The sequence below is a fragment of the Pundamilia nyererei genome, unplaced genomic scaffold (assembly GCF_000239375.1).
Source record: "Pundamilia nyererei isolate P.nyererei 1_Seehausen unplaced genomic scaffold, PunNye1.0 scaffold00001, whole genome shotgun sequence".
In the NCBI taxonomy this organism is placed as follows: Eukaryota; Metazoa; Chordata; class Actinopteri; order Cichliformes; family Cichlidae; genus Pundamilia; species Pundamilia nyererei.
Genome location: NW_005187402.1, coordinates 5,034,754 through 5,058,113, shown reverse-complemented (window position 1 = coordinate 5,058,113; position 23,360 = coordinate 5,034,754). Strand labels below are relative to the sequence as shown.

The 23,360-nt window shown below is 42.1% G+C and overlaps 2 protein-coding genes across 7 annotated transcripts in view; one reads left to right on the top strand and one right to left on the bottom strand.

The window, feature by feature from the left end:
• Positions 1-19,052, bottom strand: part of LOC102207626 (connector enhancer of kinase suppressor of ras 2) — a 63,564-nt gene extending 44,512 nt beyond the window's left edge. For all 6 annotated transcript variants that reach the window (XR_001290278.1, XR_001290277.1, XM_013908864.1 and 3 more), the window contains exons 1-2: positions 18,749-19,052; positions 5,553-5,716 (exon numbers count right to left, since the gene is read on the bottom strand). Coding sequence is in view for 4 of the 6 variants with exons in the window: in XM_013908864.1 (XP_013764318.1) it covers positions 5,553-5,716; positions 18,749-18,812 (228 nt within the window). In the remaining 2 variants the exon portion in view is untranslated. The remainder of the gene's footprint in view (positions 1-5,552; positions 5,717-18,748) is intronic.
• Positions 19,053-20,856: 1,804 nt separating this feature from the next.
• The window catches only part of hdx (highly divergent homeobox), a 7,775-nt gene continuing 5,271 nt past the window's right edge, over positions 20,857-23,360 (top strand). Inside the window, exon 1 of the mRNA XM_005719533.2 lies at positions 20,857-20,989. The gene's annotated coding sequence lies outside the window, so the exon portion shown is untranslated. The remainder of the gene's footprint in view (positions 20,990-23,360) is intronic.

Here is a 23,360-nt window from a genome sequence, read left to right as displayed (position 1 = left end):
CACACACACACACACACACACACACACACACACACACACACACACACACACACACACACACACAAGCGCCTCCTTGTGTAGTCAGATCCACAGGCTGAGCTAGACGTATCTATTCCTCCTCTGCCTCTAGATCTATTCTACACAGTCACGACCACAGTGACTACAAAGGATGGAGGGTTTCACAGTGGCAGCAGAGAGAGAGAAAGAGAGAGATGAGGCAACTAAAGAAGTAAAGAGGCAGAAGACAAGAAGGGGGGAGCGAGACGAACAGAGACCGTACCCAGCTATGCATCTTGCTGAAACTGGGTCATGCATACACTGTGTTCTGGATAATCTCCTGTGCGAATGCAGATGCATGCATGTACATAGAGTGAATGTGTTTGCACAGCTGTAATTAGGCTGTCATATGATTCAGTCTAGAGCTGTGTGCTGCTCTTTGCAGGCTACAGAGCGCTTGAGATGAAGCGGGGGAATAAAAGCGCATGAATGACTTTGACTTTGGAGAAAGAGAGAAGTAATTTTAGCAATGCTTGCGTGTGTGTGTGTGAGTGTGTGTGATGGAGAGAGTGTGCCAGATCAATACAGTAAGAGAGCGATGCCATTAGAGTACCACCCATCCACCCCACCCCCTGCCATTCATGTCAATGTGGTTACCATAGCAGCCATGTTTGGAGTGGCCTCTTTGCTATGCTGGTATTTCTGCTATTGTTCGTACACTGAGTCACAATCACACATCATTTATGACATGTTTGGGTAAAAGAGGGACTTAACTATAAAACCCTGTTGAAAAGTAAAGTATTGCTCAGCTGCAGATTCCTCGGTCAAAGCTTTTGCGCTATGCTTGCACCAAAATGTAGAATGTCTATCAATCATAGAAAGAATATATCCATCGTGCCCATGTTGCTTTCTGCAAAAAGATTTGGCCTCAATGCTCAAATTAGTCAGATGGATTCTGTGCAACCAATGAATTTTATATTTTTACTGCAGGCTTTTTGCATCTCTTCAAAATAAGTCCTGCTGTAATTTTTGTGACTGTTGAGCACTGCATTTAATATAACGGTGATTTTTTTTAACCTTGATTGTCAGGGACATCTATTTACAGTTCAGTGAGTTAAATAAATGTTTAAAAACAGAGCTACATATAGCTTGATTTGTTTGTAATGGCCCCTTTTGTAAGTCTATTCCAAACTACTTGGTAAACAGTTAAAAGACCAAGTAATACACCAAGCATGAGCTGGTAAGCATGGTAAGAAATAAATGTTGCAACTAACTTTGTTTTGCAGTCACAAGATAGCACTGAGAAGGACCCACAAACGAAAGAGGTGCAGGGAGAGATGAAAGTAGAATAAAGGAAATGACAAAAAACAGATTTGGAGAGTTAGAAACAAAAAGAAAAAATATGTATTATCAGTGAAGATTATGACAAAACAACTTTAATTGTTAAGTTACGAAAAGCTAATCACAATCAATCTCATAAACTAACCCAAAGTGTCAAAGTGAGAATCTTTCATGGCTGCCGCTGTTTCAATACACAGATACGTGCTCAGTCCAAAACTTATCTCATGTTGTAACATGAGATAAGTTAAGAAATTCCTTAATGAAGAGCAAAAGTGATAGATGATTGTGATAAAAGCTCTCACTGACATGTTTGTTTTCCAGTGGACAGTTTCTCAGCCTTTAGTTCACACAAATCTTTCAAACCACACAGACACATTCAGTAAATAGTCACTCTTGCTTCTGTCATTTGCTCTACAATTTCACATTTATAACAAACTGAAAAAAAAAAGTCTCCAACAAGTCGGAGTGACATGACTCACCAGACGGCCTAATGAATTTAGCCGTTCACACAAAAAAATTTACAGGAGCTAAGGTTTGATTTGTTGCTTAAAGCTGTTTGTGGAAGTCTTTCCTCTGAGTTTACGAAGTACCTGTAGCACCAGACAGCACCAGGATCCTCCCACAGGTGTCTCCAAATGAAGAGAGGTAGTTACACACACTTACTCATGTAATTAAATAGCTTTAATTATTAATTATTCCCCACCCACAAAATTAGAGAGAGTTAGGTCAGAACCTAAAGGCTATGTATACTATGCACTTTTTAACTTTTTAGACAGGTGAGTTGTCACGCAGATAGCCAGAGTGCATCGCTGTCCTTGGGATAAATCCTGAGCTAATATCACACCTATATAAGACTGATGGTTTAGATCTGACGGATGTTTTTTTTACAGGATACAAAGGGCAAACGTTAGGTATTGCAGGATAAAGCAGGTGCAGGGTGGTGCTTAGGTAGCATCTAAGTAGCACCCCTGTATAGTCCTGAGACCAGTTTTCCAGTGCTTTTCTCGTGTACGTTTATTTGAAGAGGAAAAAACTTCCACGGGACACCGATGAGAAAAGATACAAACAAAAATTTATTCCACAGCTTGTAAATCTTCTTACAGGAGTAATCAGGTCTAAGTTATCCTCAACAACAAACATACTACGGTAGAAAAACCGTGTGGCTCCCTCCCGGGATTTTAACTACAAACCAAGCCTTTAAGGCACATGTATTCACAGTTTTACTTAACCAAGCCAACACGAATGCAAGAAAATAATTTTAGTTCAATTATAACCGTGAATTAACTTATTAAATTATTAATTACACAAAACAAGTTTAACAACAAATATAAATACTGAAGTATATGAGCTATATTAACCTGGCTCCCACAACCCTGTTCACATAAATGGCCACCTTAGCTACTTAGGTAGCCTAAGTAGCCTGACTGTTAAAGTCGATTTAATTAATCAGTTAAAGCAGAACACATAATGTATACTGCAGTACAACCCTCACTATTAAATAGTGAGGGTTGTACTGCAGTACAACAAACTTGTTTGTATTTTTGTCCTGTAACTTTAATGGCACCAATATCTTTGTCTTTCATGTTAGGAAGGAGCAGTAATTTTGTTTTTTAAGTTATTTCCAAGCACAGCTTGCTGAAAATTCACTACCCACATATTCTACTTAGTATACACGCTGGGGGCAAAATTTGATTGCACAGGCATAAAAGAAGGAACGTTTCTACAATTACAGCAAGACTGAAAGCTCAGTCAGTTCTTGAAACCTGCATTGATCAAGATCAACAGACAGACCAGAGAGGGATCCCAGCTGAACCATGGGAGCCAACTTCATCTCTTCTTTATGACCAGACATTTCATTTCCTTTTATCGTCCAAATATTCAGCATCTACATGAACCACAGAGCTGTGGCGCTCAAGTTTTTCCTCACTAAATATGTTTTTTTTTAAAGATTTGGATTTATTGGGTTTAATATGGGTTTATTTATTCTTTTTTATTAGCCAAAATAATTGGAATCATAACGACGTCCCTGCAAGAGAGACTGGGCAAGGAATGAGCAGTGGCATGATCAGACAAGCTGTACACCTGCCAACAGATTACCCAGATTTTCTAAACATACCAAAAAATGTTGGTACTAATCCCTCTGAACATAAAAAAAACTGTGTGTGCACAATGCAGCCTGTTTGTAGTCTTAGCATTACAATTGTCAGTTTGGATAATATTTCTGTGCTGTTTTTAAGTACACTATAAAAACGGGTAAATGTGGGCTATATTTAAACATGCCTGACTGTGTGTGCTTTCCCATCAGACGCTGACCCATTCATCAGTCTCACTAATTATCAGTGCAACTGATCGGAATGACGCCAAAGAAATAAAAAGTAAAAGTACTCACAGCGGTAGCTTCAGTGGCTCATTTTGTCTGATACTCAGAATTTATGTCCGTGAGCAATTTCCGGACATATGGCGATCGCTACTGCTGGACTCTCATTCCCATACTGGAACATTTGAATGAGAAGAGGTGCTGATTAGCACACACACACACGACCATGTATGCACACACACACACACACACACACACACTGACACACACATTCAAACAGCCCCGACTAATCCACCCATGTGTGCATGGGAGATAAGGTGCATCCTGCATACTCTTTCTACATTCTCTCTCTCTCTCCCATTCCCTCTCACCCTCGCTTTCTCTCTCTGGGAGAGTAGCACCTAATTCTCCCTAATTCTCTAATCCCGGGCAGGGCCGCTGCACATACAGTCAGCAATGACCGAGGAAGTACACACAAAGCGAGGCCTGAATGATTTTCTTTTTTTTTTTTTTCAGTCATTTCTTAAGCCAATATCAATAACTGGTGGAGGAAAATAAACAAAAAACAACATATATACCTTTGAACCTGTTAGTATTTCTGTGAGTTATAAAAGAAGAAAGCTCATAGTCACATCTTAAAGTAACTGGGGGAAAAGGAGCAAATATCTTCTTGTAAAACCTACTTGCACATAATGTACTTTTTAAAAATCAGCTTCAACACTAGAACCAGCTATGGTTTAAAACCTTTAACAGGATACAATAACTTTATCCTAACAAAAAACAGCAGTTTACTTGATATCTCATATATCTAGATAATGTATTATTTTATATATCTAAACAAAACCAGAAGAAACTATAATACATTGTGGTATCCAAACAGGTGCAGTAGTTCATAGTGCTCCCTGACTTTGTCAAATCCATCTACATGTCGTTACAGGAGGGTTGTTGACATGGTGGCTAATCAATGAACCCGATACCTTTAAATGAGTTGATTTTAACAGATTTTCCATATGTTTTATGCACTAGACAATGATTGTTCTTTGGTGAAATGTTCACCTGTCATATATGATATACACATACATACACTCACCAGTCACCTTATTAGGTACACCAGACTGAAACCACTTCTGCCTGCAGAACTGCCTTAACTCCGAGGCACAAATTCAACAAGGTGCTGGAGACATTCCTCAGAGATTTTGGTCAATATTAACATGACAGCATCACACAGTTGGTTCAGATTAGTTGGCTTCACATCCATAAAGTCAAACTCCCATTCCACCACATCCCAAAGATGCTCTACCAGATTGAGATCTGCTGACTTTAGAGGCCAATTGAGTGCCGTGAACTCACTGACATGTTCAAGAAACCAGCTTGAGATGATCTGAGCTTTGTGACATGACAAAGCAGCCATCACTGTGGTCACACTGTGGACGCTGTGGTCACAAAGGGATGCACATGGGATGGCTCAGTTGGTGCTAAGGAAATATTCCCCACACGGGCTGTGTAGGTTCTCCGTCATCCCAGTAATGGTAGTCTAAGGAGCTTGGAAAGAAAGCGCCTGGACTTTTTACAGTTTAAGCAAGAAACTTAGAGAAGTCCAGTGGCTTTCTTTCCCAGCTCCTTGGATATTCCCCACACCATTACACCACCGCCAGCCTGAACCTTTGATACAAGGCAGGACGGAGCCATGCTTTCATCTTTATATGTAGATGTTTTCCTTAAAGAGCAGTTGAACGCGTGTGCCTGAAAAAATGACTAATGAGTGTATTTTTAAGCTTATTTTATCTCAGCAATAACTATAACTAACTAATAGCTATAAAAGAAGATAACAAGCATATCTAGGAGCTTGTTGACCATCACTCCATCCAGTACTGTGCATTTAAAATCATAGGCTGACCAGGGCGCAGAGGAGGTCCACGGCTTCCAGGATGAGCTCCTGGTGTCCTATCCTGGTGACACCCAGCTCCTCCAGCTCCTGATGGGTGATGTGAAGCAGCTGCTCTCCTCCCATCTGCTCCCGCTCGAAACTCTTGATGTACTGCTGGAGACAGTCATCCAGACCTAAGGAGAGTGGAGACAGACACAGATTAGGATGTGTTGATGTATCTGTCGTCTATCACTTTGCGCAGCTGTATATAGAAAAATATTTATATTGGCTTCAATCAGTGATTTAGAAGGCTTTCTGCTGCGAGACAAAGACGGAAAACACGATTAGGAAATATTGTCCCAGACATGACTGACTGACACAAGAATGAGCTCCTTTCCCGAGACCGAATCCTGGCTTACTTTGATGCAACACTGTAGTCAGGCATAAAAACATGCAAATTGTGCCTGCCAAATAGAAAGTAAAGATAAACAGCAGCCTCAAGCCAGGAGCTCTGACTGATCCATGAGCAACTTACTGACAGCTAGAAAACACATCTGTTGGTACACCTTTTCTGTATGGGATGATAAGCTTGATGAGGAAAAAAAAGTCTTTTCTCACCACTGCTTTTAACATTCAAGAGGCAATAAAAGAGATTTTAGAGCGAAAAGAATCTATTTCACACATATTTTGCATAATTAAAGAGCCATTCGAAAGAAAACGAGGAAGATGCGAACAATAAATCGACGTATGACTTGCTGCTGTTACGCTGCGGCTGCCTGCTTTGCACAGAGCCAATCAGCTGCACATAGGCGTGGTGGATACAATTGATCGGTAAGAGCCTCTGGCTTTGATTCAAATATAGTCAGCAAAAAAGGCGCATCTCCCCACAGACCTAATGAACGAGCCCGCTCCAAAACGAGCAAACACAGAGCAGAAAAGTTGCACAAGAGTAAGCAAATCCATGCGCACACACATGCACAGAACCACAGTTAAACACATAAGGTACACTCACTCCCCCTACGAGCATGGACTTCAAACACAATGCAATTACAGCTAGTGTTGCTCTTCAGGGTCTTGACACCTCTGTAGATGCCCGTTGTTAAAGCCTAGCAGAGCTGTGAGGAAAACACTGATGCCCGAGGGATGCAAAGCTTAAGAGCAGACAGTGCGGTAGCACCTCAACAAAGTCACCACACATGCGTATATAGAGTACACACACTCGAGCGAGATATCTCTTGGTCTTCGTGTGCCATGGGAGATACCAGAACGGGGGGGGAAAGCCTGCTGTTGCTCTGAGTGACATGCAGACAAAGTGTTGTTACATATAGCACAGCAGAGCCATTTCAAAAGCAACACATCAGTGACACCGGTAGCAACACAAGTGGAAACTGTTTAATAGAATAAGTTCCCCGTGGAAAAGCCCTAATGGCCCACATGTAAGCATGTGTTTCACAGGTAATGATACAGTGTTGCAATGTGGAAGGCTTGTGTGATAACTTAGTCTGCACATGAATTAGGTGCGTATGAGGATTTGTTTTCATATAGGCAATATTAGTACACATCAATACCGTTATTGAAGTACTATATTATAATTATTATGTTTCACACAATACAAAATTGAGCTACTGGTGCTTCTACCAGTTGTGTATTCCTGTTTTAAACAATTCATGCTTTCAAATTCAACCGAACAACTACTACTGTTATAACTTGTTATTTTTCTCATTTTATATATACGAACTTATTGGAAGTTACCCGTTTACTTTTTAATGCACAGGTACAATGCATGATCTGTACTTTTTTCTAACTATTCTATTTAAACGTCTTCCAGTAGCCTGCTCTGTCTGCACACTACAACCTGGTTTTGCCACTTTTATCTGTACTTTAATCTTAATAACTGTACAGTACTCTGTTTTTGTAACTATTGTCCATCATGTAAATATTTTTTTCTGTAAAAATTGTGTGTGTTTGTTTTCGGTGTCCTGTTCTGTTTGTATATGTGCTTTTCTTTTGCTGCTGTTACAACCAAATTTCCTCTAGTGGGACATTTAAAGGATTATTCTATTCTAAATAAAAAAAAATTTATGGCTTTTTAGAAAAAATCTTAAGAAATTATAACATTAAATGCAAAACATTTGATACACCTTTAAGATATAAGACATGGCCAGGTTAGACATATTAGATGGTGTGTAAACTGTTTTGAACTATTTCTCTCCATTTTGCTAGGAATATAGGAAATTAAAAATAATTAAAATACAGGATATGAGGTAAAAAACAAAGAAAAAAACCCAGTTTGTATGAGTCAATATTTGATTTGACAACCTTTACTCTTCATCACAGCCTGAACTCTCCCAGGCAAACTTTCTTGTCATTTCTTTAAGTCGTCTTCAGGAATAGTTCTCCAGGCTTCTTGAAGAACGTTCAAAGCTTTTCTTTGGCTGTTGGCTGTGTTGTGTTGTGTTGTGTTCTCTATAAAGATGATCCCACACTGCTTCAATAATGTTGAGGTCAGAGCTCTGGGCTGGTGAGTCCATGATTGATAGTGTCATGGATTGGTGTGTTTTTCTTTCCAGTAATGCTTTTACTGCATCGTTAGTGTGTTTGGGGTCATTGCCGTGCTGAAAAGTGAAGCTGTTGCCAGTGAGATTCATTCATTCATTAATTTCTGCGCTCATAATTTCATCAATTCTGACAAGATCTCCAACACCACTGACTGAAATGCATCCCAAACCATGACAGAGCCTCCATCCTGTTTTTTATAGATGGCTGCAAACACTCACTGTCATGCCTCTACCTTGACCATACATACATGATGATTTGAACCAAAAATGTTACATTTGGATTCATCGATATATCAGACCTGTTGCCACTTATTTTCAGTGGTGTTCTTGTGTAATCTGGCATGCCTCAGCCTGTTTCTCCCTCCTCCTCCACAGAGACCATTTCTGATCAGTACAACAGTAAATGGAACAACTGAAGGGCCAGATGCATCTTTTGGTCCTCCGTCAGGTCTTCACTGGATTTTTTCTTGTTTCTTAAGAACGTGCACGAATTTCAGATACTGTTCAACTGATGCACATTTTTTTTTGGCCTGCTGCTTTTTCGACTTCTCCACTTTCCTGAAATTTTTTTTCACACTGCACAAAAATATGCCAAACATGACAAGTTTTAGTTCTTTGGGAATCACAGTGTTGGTGCAAAATTACTATTTCCTGCGTTTGGCAGTTTTTAAAGATTCAGCTAAAGAAATTGTATGTCTTTGCATTACAGTTTAACACTTTGCTAAGTTGTCTGCTGTGTTTAGATGCAGTGCTGGTTTGCCCTTTGAGTTGTTTCTTTTTATCCCTGAATGATTCATTGGTCACTGTTATGTGGCTTAACAAACAAACTGAAAAAACATCCCTCTGAAAATGGTCAAATATAAGAACTGGAGTTTAAATGAGTGAAAAAGCAGCCAATGCCTAAAGAAAAACCTTGAAAAGAGCTTCAGAACAGCTGGAGAATTATTACTAAAGGCCACTTTAAAAAATTACAAGAAACTCCATTTGTTTTACAAGACTGCTCTTGTTGACAAATGCTTGAGTAAGGCCAAGTGCAGTGCTATATTCTAGTATTATATTCAAATTAGCTTGTTTTTCTTTGAATACACCCTGTTCATTGCTGTGGTAAGACAGTCTGGTACAGTCTCATAAATCATCACCAGAGCTGGCAGAGACACGCACAAGTGGACTCGCTCTGCAGTCTCCTTTAGCCGGCCGCCAGCTTTAGAAGTAGAGAACATGGAGATAAAGCAGAAAGACAGCCTGCAGCTAATAAATAGGGTGCCTGAATATTTTACTCCTGACCCTCACTGTGAGAGGCGAGGGAAGAAAAAACTGTGCTGGCTATCTCACAGATGGAAGTCTTTATGTCCACAAGAAAGGTGAGCCTTCCTCTCCAACTAATACCTCTCTTTTTCTGCCACTCCCTCCGTGCCCTTGTCCTTCCCCATTTCTCCTTCCGGCGCAAGGGAAACACATTTTAATAGGGACCACGTGATGCAATCGGGCCCCTTTATAGCTTATTCCATCACGACGCGAATGAGATTTCTGGTGACAGTGTAATATCTTCATTGCACATTTAAGATCGTTTGAGGGTGGAAGAAAGAGTTTTAGGCACTTAAGATTATCTCTGTCCGGGATTACACGAAGAAGGAGAAGACACCGAGACTGCCTAAATCCACACAAGACGCTTGGACACTCTCCCTGCCAAGTATCCCAAAAAACTCTCAACCTAATGGAATAATTGCGTAAATCAATTTTTGATTATATTTGTTTTTTTATTCTGGACTAATTGATAAATAAAAAATATTAAAGCCAACTCATTGTGCTTGAAGTGCATAAGGATTATAATCACAGTACTGTAAATTATACGGAGATGTGATGAATGAAGAATCAGAGGTCCAGGCTGACTAAGAGTGCCTCCTGGGGAAAACCACCTACTATACCATACCTATAGTATTTCCCACCTCTGCAACACACATTTAGATGCAAAGAGATTATGCACACACATTGTAAGGGGATTTTTTTTCAAATATATGCACTTACAGACGCTCGCGCTCGCATATGCATTAAAACACACGCATACATCCACAGAGTGACACACAGCTGCTAGCCAATCAGATGAGCCAGAATGCTTTCCCCCCCTAGAGGACAAACAGCTGATCCGGGTTCATCTGCTGAGTTCATGTGCCAGCTGGAAATAGCACATGGCGCACAAACGCTGCCACGAACAAGCGCTATAAGAGACGAGCTTTCTCAGCACCATAACCTCACCAGATCGTTAATGATTATAAAATGTTGTATACTCAGATGACACAACTGCGCCACAGCGAGTGTGTGAGATGCAGTCACTGCATCCTCAGACAGTTTGCAGTGTTCAGAAAATATGAAAACTGACCTCACTCTCCTGTGCAGGACAAACAAGCCCAACCGAAGTACACAAAAAGCAATTTTGAATGTGAAATGTCTTTCATAGTCATAAGCTTGTTCTCGTACCCTCTGGGAAATATTCTAAGGAATAAGATGTTTTATCATAGCTTATTTGTAATTATTCTCCAGTGGGCTCAGGCCACTCAGTGTCTTTCCAGTAACTGTTGTTTATTTGCCCGACACAGTTCAGGAACTGTAGTTGCTGAGTCTCAGCATCGCTCGTAACGTCTCTGATTTCTGCACCTCAGATGACATCTGGTAACAGAAATGTGTCAACTGTCAACAGTGTGACTTCTCAGACAGTTTTGATCGATAGTATTTTTTTCTTTTCAAATCAAGGCTACTGCCTGCAGCCTGACATAAAATGACATCCCGAGTATTCACAACAGCATAAATTCTCCCGTGAAAGGTTGTGAACTAGAGTCTGAGCAGCGCTTCTCACTTCTGGATGATCAGACTTAGAAGGTTTTTTTTTTTAATGAATTATTACTGAACTACAAGAGGAGACAGGACAGGAAATATTGGTAGTATTACAGTCGTTTTGCATGTATGCTATTCATGTATATTACTAGTACTGGACTCTTTGTAACCATTAAAACCTTGAGGTGTGGCATTCTTCAGAGCAGAAAATCAGCACCTCTATGGCGTCTTTTATTTAATCCACTGCTCTCTGTCATGGTCTTGCTAAAATCTTTATCCACTTTTCAGCACAAATTGCTGATTGCTGTCAGTTCCAGCAGGGTTTTCTTGGATATGTTGCCTGGATTAAATCCCCCGACAACATTTCAGCAGGATTCTATTGTCCTCTTTATCATTTAATAGCGTCCATTTTTTGTTTTTGAGCCATTCTTTGGTGGATTTGTCCATGATTTTAAAACTGTTATCCTAAAAAATCCTGCCAAACACATCTACTGTTAAAGAGGCCAACCATCTTTGATTTGCCTTTACAAAGCACATACAGATGCCTGTTCTTTGCCTGTTTGTTCACAACAATATGCAAAACATGGGTTTGGTTCCTGACCCAACTGCTAACCTTCACATTGACACAGGAGTCAGGAGAGCAAGCTGCACATCCTGTGGTGAAATTTGCATTAAAAGGGTCGCTCCTTGGCCGCTCCCAAATTTGCAGTTGCTTCAAACGACTTTCTTTAAAGTGTAATTATTTCAAATACTTCCAATATTTTTTCAAATCCTTTCCCAGACTCATAAGCATCCACAGCTTTTTCTCCAAAGACTTTTTAATTCTCGGCATGATGACACGGCACAGACATCAATAGCAAAGAGAAGACCAAACCAAAGATCTCAGGGCTAATTAAGACAGGTTCCAGCGGTCACTCAAAATGCTAATTTTCTGTTATGTTTGAGTATATTACCATTATCAGCAGACACTGCTTCAAAAGGTGTCTGCTTGTCAGCTTGTGTAAATATTTTTCTCTGTACTTGTTTTTTTTTATGCTGTGTTGCCTGCAAGGCCATTTTCTCTTTTCTCTCTTTTAGACGTGCAGTACTCAAAACATTCAGCTGGAAGAGAATATGCAGTCCGACAGGGAGAGATATAGATTTTAGTAATATGACTGTAGGTTCTGAATAGTAGATCTTTTAATTTTTTTAATTTTTATTCTTAAAATTACTGTGAGATTAACTGATTGACACATTTGTCTATTGTTTTTAAAATATGAATGTAGCAAGCGCAGTTATGTTTTTATAACCTCAAGTCAAAGGCCCTGTGTTGTTTGTGCGTTAAATAGATCCCTATAGGAAACACTAAGGCAGCGGTGGGCAACTCCAGGCCTCGAGGGCCGGTGTCCCTGCAGGTTTTAGATGTGTTTTTGAACCAACACAGCTGATTTAAATGGCTAAATTAGCTCCTCAACATGTCCTGAAGTTCTCCAGAGGCCTGGTAACACACTAATCATGTGATTCAGGTGTGTTGACCGAAGGTGAGATCTAAAACCTGCAGGACACCGGCCCTCGGGGCCTGGAATTGCCCACCCCTGCACTAAGGGATCCCTTGATCCTGACCATCCCTGAATCCCAGAGTGCTAAGCCTTGAGCAAGCATCTCATGTTGACAGCTTCATCCACATTTCATGCGGTTCCCTCCAATCTTTTCCTCTTTCCTGGGCAAAATAAACCCCTCCCGTTCAGAAACACAAGGGTTGCCAGGCAACCAAAGGGAGAGATAGGCCTCCGAGCAGAAGTGAGCGATCAGCAGTTGCTTCCCCTCAAGACCTTGCACTGATACTAAGGATCGCGCACACACATTAAGCACACAAATACTAACACAGTAGCCTGTACATGCCTTCCACTATGGCTGAAAGCTTGTTGAAGAGTTCTTGTTCTTAGAGTTGAGTTTGCCTCAAATTGGAAAAAAACCAACAACTTGCGGAAAACAGGCTCCACTGCCTGGCTGTTAATGTCAGCTGAAATCAGTCAAACCTTCGTCCTTCTTTGAGACAATGTTTGGGTCAGTTTGTGGCCTGGGCTAAGAGTGGTGACAAGCACCAAAGACTCCTGTCCTGTTGCCTTACCCTCCAACTGTGAGATCCGAGCCGGAGTAAGTGCATCGGCGAGCGCAAGGAAAAGACACAGCTCTCACTAAAAATATTCCTACTGTGAAATATTCATCACATCATGCCAGAATATTCTTATGACTGTGGCATTTTAGCTCCCCTGTACACTTCAAGTGCACCACGGCATCTTCTCTGAGATCCAGCTTGCAGGGAGGTGCCAAGAGGCAATCTCACAGAACAGGGTCAACCAGAAAACTGCGAGGAGTTCACGGGCAGCGCTTTACTCTGAGGATCTGACCTACCTGAGAGAATGTGAAGTGACTACAGTAAGGCTGGAATAGAAAGACTGATAATATGTTAACATGAGCTTTAGTTTTACCTCACGAGCCCCAACTGTCTCTGTTCTAACCCATTTACATTTGAGCTGCAACTTTACATAAAATCTGGATTAATTTACTGTCTGCAAAGGACATCGGGGTGCTTGGGGGAGGCAGTCACAGCAGGTAATAATTTTGAGCTGATTAAAAAGGTGTATGTTAAAAATCTAACTCTACACGGCCACACAGTTAGCAGCGAGAGCAGGGGAACGAGCCATTTAGCTGCTACCAAGAAGCTGGTGGAGAACAAAACAGAGCTAAAATAAGAGTCGCTGTTTGACATTTATTTTAGTGCCCGGATACTTTCTAACTTTATGATCATAGACTCCAATCCAGTCCACCAGACAGCTTTAGAAGATGTGAATTAGAGATCGAACTTTTAACTGTATTTTAACAGGTTTTACAGCTTTTCCTACAGATAAAGACCTCCACCTCTATTCCCAGTCTTACTACACCAAAGTACAAGGATATTTTCTCTCAGTTAATGAAAACTTTATATTCAAAATTTACCATTACGGGACAGTCTGAGCAATAAACTACCAGAGCATTTTCTGTAACTGTACAAGTTTATGTACTTTCATTGGTGTAGCCAACTTCACATCAAAGTGGGCTGCATATGGCCCATGATGTGAAATGAGTTTGACATCTCTGCTCTAGCCTGTGACATTACAACAGCATCCTGGCTGGCTTTCTAAATTATTGGATTCAAGCATTTATATTCCAATGAGTCTGTGATTGCCAAAGAAACCTACAACTTTATACTGTAAAAACTGTAAATGCGGTTAAGATTTTATTTTTTTTTTTTACCTCATAGGCATTAACAGCAATCAAATGGTTTTTGCGCAAAGAATGAAGAAAACGGAATGTAGTTTCACAGCAAGCTGTTAGTGTGCACCATAAAGGATTTTATAGTGCACATTTGCTGGCTTAATTAGATATTTCAAGTGATCCCGTTTGTATATTATAAGACCTCATCTGAAGTCTTTGGCCCTGGGTTGAAAAACTTCATTTGATCCTAACATGTTTGGCCGTAAAACGGCAGCCCCGGAACAACAGGTGCAAAAACAATCCAGTAACGGACATGTGAACACACACACACACACACACACACACACACACACACACACACACACACACACACACACACACACACACACACAGGCCCCTCTGTCCGAGCAGCCGGATAGACCGGGTGCTTTGATATGATGCCCACTGCATCCCCTATTCTACACCCCGCTCTGAAACCGCCTCTCCCTTTCGCCATCATGCCCAGCATTCCCTTTTCACGCACCCTCATTTCCTCCCCCATCTTAGGCTCCTCAGCCTTTCTTTCATTTCGCTTTGGGCCTCCCGATCTCTGAATTCATGTCCCCGCGGTCTCTTCTCTCTATCTGTCCCTAACTCGAGGCAATGAAGCAGGCGGAGGGGAAACATGTGAATATGCGGCATGGGTCTACACGAGTCTGGATGTGCGCTGGGCATCTGCGTGTGCGTGTTGCTGCTTCCCCATCTTATGACATGTGCCGTGACTCCCAACATGATCAGATCTGGTTTCCATGACTACGGATGCCCCACTTTAAAGCTGCTGCTCCAGAGTTTTTGTATCCATGCCCGTGTCAGCGTGCGCGCATATCTATCTATCCTACCCTATGCTTCGCAGCATCGGTGCCCATACGTGACGCTTTCACCTCAGCATTTCTTTTGTGAATAATAGAGGACACGAGGAGTTTTCGCGTGTGTGTGTGTCGTCGTCCCCCCCCCGCCCCATAATAAGGCACACTCTTCAATCTTTAATGCAGCTGAAACTACGACAAGCACACAGTCAGAGCCGGGGGGAAGTGTTCTGCAACACAGACTTCCTTACTATACCAGCGGGAGACGCAATCAGAAGGCACAGTATGGAATGATGCTAAACATGGTCCTTAACACTCCAGGAGACTTAATCTACCACATAACATTGAGAGGAGCTCTTTAATAAGATCACACTACTACACATTAGTGAGCTGGAATCTTCCCTCCATCTGAACACAGACTACAGTCTATAGTCACCCAAAGCAGCCTCGCGCTGAATCAAATGTGACACCCCACCATTTACATCGAGATCGTTCCAATACATTAGCGCACGCGGAGAGGTAAGAGGGATTACTGCAGGAAAAGTGAGCTGCCTTATTCATTCATTTTCCTGTCAATGTATGCATCAGCAAGCTGCCGATACCGTGTGGCTGAAAGAGGACTCAGAAACAAGCCCAGATTGGAGCGCGCCACGCTTAACGCATCCACTGCGTCTGCACACACCCTTGGAGATGCATTATGCGCTCACACGCGCACATACATAGAGGAAAGTCCTCCGGTGTGGGTGTTTAAAATCAAAACAAATGCTGATGAGTCATCTTTCTGTGAGGCTCGCCAGTGTTCTGCCGCTGGAGTAGTCCTTCTACAGCAGCGGGAGATACAGTATGGTCTGCTATAGCTGTGTCAGGTTTTCTGGCTGGGGCTGCAGAATATCGTGTTTCCGTTCATATAAAAGGAAAGGGCTGTGGAGGAAAAGGAAAAGAAGAAGACGCCGTCCCACACAGAAGAGCAGAGCTTGTGTGGTTGTTGTTGTGCTGGTAAGGGATGGATTCCCAAAAATGTAGACGGGTATCCGCTGATTGATGCCCAAATCATCACCCACGCTCACGGATCACTTAAATGGCTCATTTTGTTCCAAGAGCTACAGCTTCTGGCTGCTTTTTGCACACTCACACAGCTGACAAAATATTCGAAGTCATGGATATTATTCTTTTTTTTCTTTTTTTTTTACTGACTTTTCTTTCAATAGTTTTCAGACTTTTGCACGATTCTTGCACTGGTTCATAACATGTTTGAATGTGTTTGTTATTTCTCTCTTTCATCAAATGACAGTAAACACATTTTACAGGCACAGCATTTACACCATGAAAAAGGGAGATAATTTTGGCTTCTTCATGCGGGGAAAATATCAGTTTATCTTAATGTTTGTTGTCGGCACCCACGTGTTTGCTAAGTGTTTGCAAAAGCAAAGGGGGGGGGTTGCTGAAGTGCTTCTTCTTAAGAGAAGGTCTCAGAGTCACTGCTCTGCTAAAATGGTACAAGAGTACTTAGATCGGCGTGAGAGAGACGGGGCGCTCCCCAGCAAAGAGGCCAAATTGGAACCTACATAAACGGACAGATTAGCACTAGCTTTTCACATTTTACTTTGTTCACGCGAAAATAAGATGCCTTCCACTGGTCTGTTATAAATCCCTGCAGGGGAAAAAAACAAAGGGGAAGGAGCTTCACAAGAACAGGGATGACACTGTGAGATGCTGGCAAACATCTATGAAAACGAGCCTCCGAGCTTCATGTGAAAGAGGCCGGGATGTGGCTTGTTTTATGTGACCAAGATGAAACAGTTCTCCTTCAAAGGGTTGGATGCAAATGTGGACATATTTCTTTGCTTGTCCTTCACTGAACATAAAGTTGTTGTTTTTTTATAAACAGTGCTTTAAGTCGTCTAGGATTTGCATGTAACAAAACGTGAAAAATCGTGAAGCATGATCATTTGTACTCATTATCGAGCAGGTGGATTTGAATCGTGGCACTGAGTTTCTTTCCTCGTTTTTTTCTTTTCCACACTGAGAGTTTTTAAACTGCAGTGGGATGCGATGGCTTAATGACGATCACAACATGACAGTGGAAATTAGACCCACCAGCTCAACAGTTATGTTCTGTTTTTCAGGTTTTTTTTCTTGCTGATCAAATGGAACCTGGGCTACATGTGGAGAGAGGGTTTGTTTACACTGGAGAAACTGCAAATAAGGTGGACATCACTTTTTTGTTGGCACTGGCTCTGTAAAAGGGGGTAAAAGCTCTGATCACTTGCTTCTCGACATCTTGTGAGCAAATGTTTCTTTTTATTTTGTGTTCTGTTTCTGTTCTCCAAGTTGCGATATCTATTCACGATTTGGCCTGCCCCCATGTAATCTCACATAAAACAAACAAACAAACAAAAACATTAAAAGAAATCCGCTCAGCCTCTCTTAATATGCAGTGCCGAATGAGCACTCCACGGATCAGAGCATGAAGCTGGAGCTCCACTGGCTGAGGCCGAGGAGAAAGACAGAGGTAGAGGTAGAGGGGAGCATAAAAACCTGGAACAACGTCGTAATCACTTTAATGTAACGCATCCCAAAATAATCCCTTTCCGCGTACTCAGATGGTGTGTTGGCTATACCTTGACTCTCCAACCCAAGAGATCACTGCTTGGCCGTCACACGAGGAAAGTAGTGGTCCCAAAAAGCCACACAGGGACTTGGGGATCGAGCACATCTCTACATTAAATACCGAACCTGGCCACTGCATATATAATTCAAACACACACTCGCAAAGTATCTGTTACACTCCTGTAACAGTCTGAGTCATCAAACAAGGAGCGATTAAGTCATCCTCTTAAGTAAGGGGTTGCGGACACCCTCCCTTTCCATTTCTATTGTCTGTCAATAGGCCTACCACAGTTTCTCTCACAGCTTCTGTAGATGACCATGTGTGTGAGAACACCACCTACCACCGCCACCAAACACACACACACACACACACACACACACACACACACACACACACACACACACACACACACACACACACACACGCACGATTAGGGATTACTCATTCATACTGTCGCTTTGAAGGGACTTAACTCGTGCCAGCAAAGCGAGCAGCAGGGGGAAAAAAGCAAAAAAAAAAAAAAAGCGAGTGTGATCGCTGCGTTTGCCTTATATGGCAGGCGGCATTGCGCTGTCCACGGTGCTGAAACGGGCTGGCGTGAGCCACTGGAGGGGGCGGGGGCGGGGAGTGCATGCAGCTAACTACATTAATCACACACGCACGGTTGGCACGCGCACACATGCACGGCGAGAGGTGACATGGGTTTGATAAGGGCATGTGCCAGTGAGCGGAGATGACATATCTTCAGCATTCATTGATGAGAGAGATGCCGCCGCCGCTGCCATATATGGCTGGGCTTGCAGGAGATGCAAGCAAGCCAGATGACAGAAGCCTGAAGTCCCCGCTTCTTAATGGGGGGGGGGAATCCATGCTCGAACGCATTTCGGTCCACTTTAGTGACTTTAATCAGTCTCCGAGTGGTCTGGCGCAGGGTACAGGTTTGGACAAGGAGAACACACATGCACAGAGCGTGGCCCTCTGCTACTCATCACCACCACCATCATCATCACCATCCTCATCATAATTATCGTTATCGTCGGTCTAACCACAAGCAGCATGAAAACGTTAGAGCATGGTGCAACAGGGAGAAAAAAAAGAAAGAGAAAAGGGGGATGGGGGTGATGGTGGTGGGGTATCCAACATTACCTTTCATCCAGTCCAGCACCTGCTTTGGTGTCCATTTACTTATAGGTTCCATAACCAAAGCCATGGTGTCACAGTCTATCCGAGATGAACGGCGCACAGCTCAATGCGGGCGACATAAAACGACTTGTCAGTCACATCTGGAAACACGGAGCGGAGTGGCTAAATCTGAGGGGAAACCAGACGTGGTCGGGTTTATTCTCTCCATCGGAGCATGGCCGCCTGCAGAAAACGGTGAACTGGATGCGGTGGTGCAATCCACACGCGCACACACGGACACGCACACACACGCTTTTCTCCTCTTCTCTCTTCGCTTCTCCCTCTCCCTCCCTCCTCTCGTTCCCTCGCTCTCTCACTCTCTCGCTCTCTTTCTCGTGCCTTCCCGCCAGCCAGCAGCCCCGCGCTCTGTGAGAAGTGGATTCGGTGGGCGCACAGGGGATGGAGCGACCCCTCCCCTCCCTTCCTTCTCCTCTCCTCTTTTTTCCCCCTCCAGCCCGCCTCGCTGCAGCATCACTAGGGCCACCACTCATAATACAGACCAGGGAATGGTGCAACGCACACCATATAGGGAGGATCTCTCTCGGTCTCCCTCCCTCCTTGCCTTACATACACATGTACATATACACAATGTGGGAGGGGTGTCTGGGGGTTGGGGTAATGCAAACAGTAAATAAACAGCGACTATATAGCAGCAACACCCTGATAAATAATATATGAAATGCAGTAGGTTCTACTGAATACAAGAGACGGTATAAGTAGGGCACTTGTGGAAATTTTCAGAAATGATCATTAATTATGTTTTTTTTTCTTCCCAGCAAAGAAAGAATTCGTCAGCGCTGCTTTGCAATACCACGTCTGCGCGTCAGCAGCTCGTGCCGCATCACATGGCAAGCAGGTGTAAGATTTTTCTTCTTCTCCTCCTTTTTTTTTAAAGTTCAGTCTGTGAGGAAATCAGCATCAACTTTGTCAGGCGTTGCTGCTCGCTGTGTGGACCCTAGCTGGGAGGAACAGCGCCCCCTGCTGCGTACCTGGGAACCAGGTGACGTCATGGATTACAGCAGCGCCCGCTTCCACACACATCCACACCACCAACTTCCACTCACGATAGATACCGTTTCAGGTCATCGTTTAGGAATGAGAGACATCTTTATTGAGAGAATTAATTAATTAATTCGGCAGAATTAAAAAAAAATTAGCAACAGTACAAAGTGCTTACGTGACCCTTCTTAGTGGCAGTTTATATTAATAATGACTCTAGAAGTCATCTAAATTAAAACGAGATTCAATTATTGTTTTATAATATTTGCAATTGACAGGCAAGTCTTTGTTTCATTGTCATAGATTCAAAGTAAAACAAACATCAAATATCAGTTTCTCATACAGAAAAATCTCTATTATAGGTATCTTACAATAAAAGCACCTTGAGGTGACTGCTGCTGTGATTCGTTTATGTCCAAAAATGGTAATTGAATAGAAATCAGCACCTATTTTGTTTATAGCACAGAGTCTCCGTGTTGATTGCTAGTGTTACCTATAAACTCCTTGGCTGTAACAGGTACTGAAAATCAGCTGGACCTTGCTGAGAGTGCATCCAAACTTATGTTAGATGAGGTGCTTAAACTTTATTACTATAAACAGTAATTCAGTTCACATATATATGTTTTGTATCTTCATTATCATAACAAATTCATATAATGAAAACATATGTGCATATTTACACCATCTTAAAGTTTTATAAGTGTAGATTTTACATCTCCAAAAGCAAATTCTAATATTCAGCGAAACGTATAATAACTAATGAAGACCTTAGCCAGAACTCTAAACACATCTGCAATCAAACAAAGTGTGCGTGGGGGGGTTGTTGTGTTATTTTTTTGCAGCCTGTAGTGAAACAGTTCCTCCTTGTGCAGTGCTGTAGAGGGCAGTTTAAGTAAGAGATATCCAGGTGAAGAGAAAACGAAGCATTCCCCACCCAAACTTTCCACTGCTTCCATGTCTGTGACCTCCTCCTTCCAGCAGTCCTGTGAACAAAGTCAATGGTGGGCGGGACTACGGTGCTCAGTTTTCAGCCTGTTCCGAACGTGACAGCGATGATCTCGAGCTCCCATTGGCTCCTGTCTGCAAATACGTCACAATCATGATTAGAATTGATGATCGGACGTTCTGATTTCATTGTCTAGCAAAGGGGACTGGTGAAGAAATCTGCTGAATTTGAGCGTTCGTCTGATTTTAACATCAAAAATGGTATGTAGGGACGTGATTTTTCCTTTTTGCTTCAGGGTACCCCAGAACGCTTTGTAGCCTGGCATCCGCTCGAAGCCAGGGTCAGTGAGAATGATCCTGTCGCGGTCGGGAAATCACAGATTTGAAGGAAAAGTTTAGCTGCAGCTATCCATTGGGAGAGCTATGCTAATGCTAGCTACCGTTGGCTGGCTCAGACATGGCCGCTCGGGCCTGCAAGCTAACGTAGGCTGTCTGTGTTGCCATTGTGACAAAGCGGTTCTTACCCGGTCAGTTTACTGTGCGGGTTTTCGACCGTAAAGTTATGGCACGAGCCTCCCGTGCGGTAAATCCGCGCCGGAATCCGCCGTTTCCTGACGTGCCCACAATTTGTTTGCTAATTCTCTCCTTAATGTTTCCATATTGACTGTAGCCATGCGCAGTCAGCCTTTCAAAATAAACCTGCCGCCTGCTTATTGGTCGCACAACATTCCCGTATGTGACTTTTGTTTCAAACAAAACATTTCCCAGCTCTGCTTTAAAACTTGTTCGCCTTTGTTTTTCCAGCTCTGTGAAAGTCCGCGTGGGTTTTTTTTTACGCTAATTTGGCTACCGCTGTTTTCTTCCTCACGACCCCGTCCTAACGCAGGACAGCACTGCTACGAAACTTGCACACATTTAAAAGTCTCACATTTAACTCAGCCATGTTAATAAATCAGTTTGTAACAAATGGACAAGGTTACCTGTGTGCCACTTCATTACTCATGACGGTGTGTACAATTAAATTGAAGGCTGAATGGCTCTAACAATTACCAGGAGTTTCAACAGGACCATTTGTTTTGTTTTTGCCAAAAGTCAGGCATAACGTTATCATTTATAATTATGTAATTATGACTTTTGGATTTATTAAAGTACTCTTAGTGGTTTTCATTTGATAAAACAAGTACTTGTTTTGATTAGTATTTTGAGTATTTTAACTGCACTAAAATTACTCAGCTGCTCAAATGACTGAGTACTGTTATGCTATTATAGTACTGGACTATTATAACTTTTATGCCCTGTGCCCTCTTTCCTTTGCATTCTGCTTTCAAGGAGCCAGACTGTCTTTTAATTTCGCAGTTATCCGAGAAATAGTTCTGCAAGATTTTTTTTGAAATTGTTTATTTTTTTCACTCTTTTCCAATCCAGTTGGTGCACCTGAGCATTTTCAGAGAGATGCTGTTTTTGTTTGTTTGTTTGTTTAAACCACTTGACTATGACTCATTCAAGCATAAAAAAGGCTCTTAACTCAATGGATGAACCGGTTTCATATCTACACATAACAATTTAGCAAAGAACTGTTTTTAAATTGTTAAAATGTTATTTGTTACTAGCAGTCTGTTGCAGAATCACATAATTTGTTGTCATTTCTTTAATTTAATTCACAAAAAAATCCCAAACATAACAGAGTTTGACAGGTGATTGCTAACGAGAGGTTAGTTGACAACTTGGCATATCTTGGTGTGGTGTGCAGTGTATCCAAAAAACAAAAACAAATGTGAGGAAATTGGACAAGTAGAGGTTGGAAAAAAATGATGAAAAAGCCTAACACAGGACCTGTGAAATGCATCTGACCTTCAGCTGAATCATCTGTTGTTCAGTGAAGCCTCATTAGAAATGGTCTCAGTCGTAGGTAAGGAAGGAAAACAAGGAGAAAGAGAGAGAGCAAGAACTGGACTGAAAATCAGTGGCAACAGGTCTGATGGAGTGCCAAATCCAAATTTGAAATTTCTGGTTCAGTTATGAGAGAGAGGTATGACAGCGAGGATTTACAGCCATCTGTAAAATACAATGGAGGCTCTGTCATGGTTTGGTGCTGCATTTCAGTTGGTGGTGTTGTCATGCATGGAAGCTGTCTGACTGTCAACAGCTTCATTTTTCAGTATGGCAATGATCCCAAAACAAACTGCCAATGCGATAAAAGCATACCTGGATAGAAAAACACTATCAGTCATGGATTGTCCTCCCCAGAGCCCAGACCTCAACATTATTAGAGCACTGTGGGATGATCTTGACAGAACAGAACAAAAAGCAGCCAACAAGCAAAGAATAGGTTTGAATGCCCTTCAGGAAGCCTGGAAAACTATTCCTGAAGACTACCTGAAGAAATGACAAGAAAGTTTGGCTCAGGGAGTCCAGGCTGTGCTGAATAATGAAGGTGGTTGCACCAAGTATTGGCTTTAAAGCTGTACCTCTGTTTTTGCCTTATATACTGTATTTATATAGTTATATAAGGTGAACCATATGTGCATGTTTCAGTTAATCACTGCACTTATTTCCTATTTTCCTAGCAAAATATAAAGAAACGAGTGGTGGCTCAAGACTTTTTTGTTACGTATAGGTGTGTGTGTGTGTG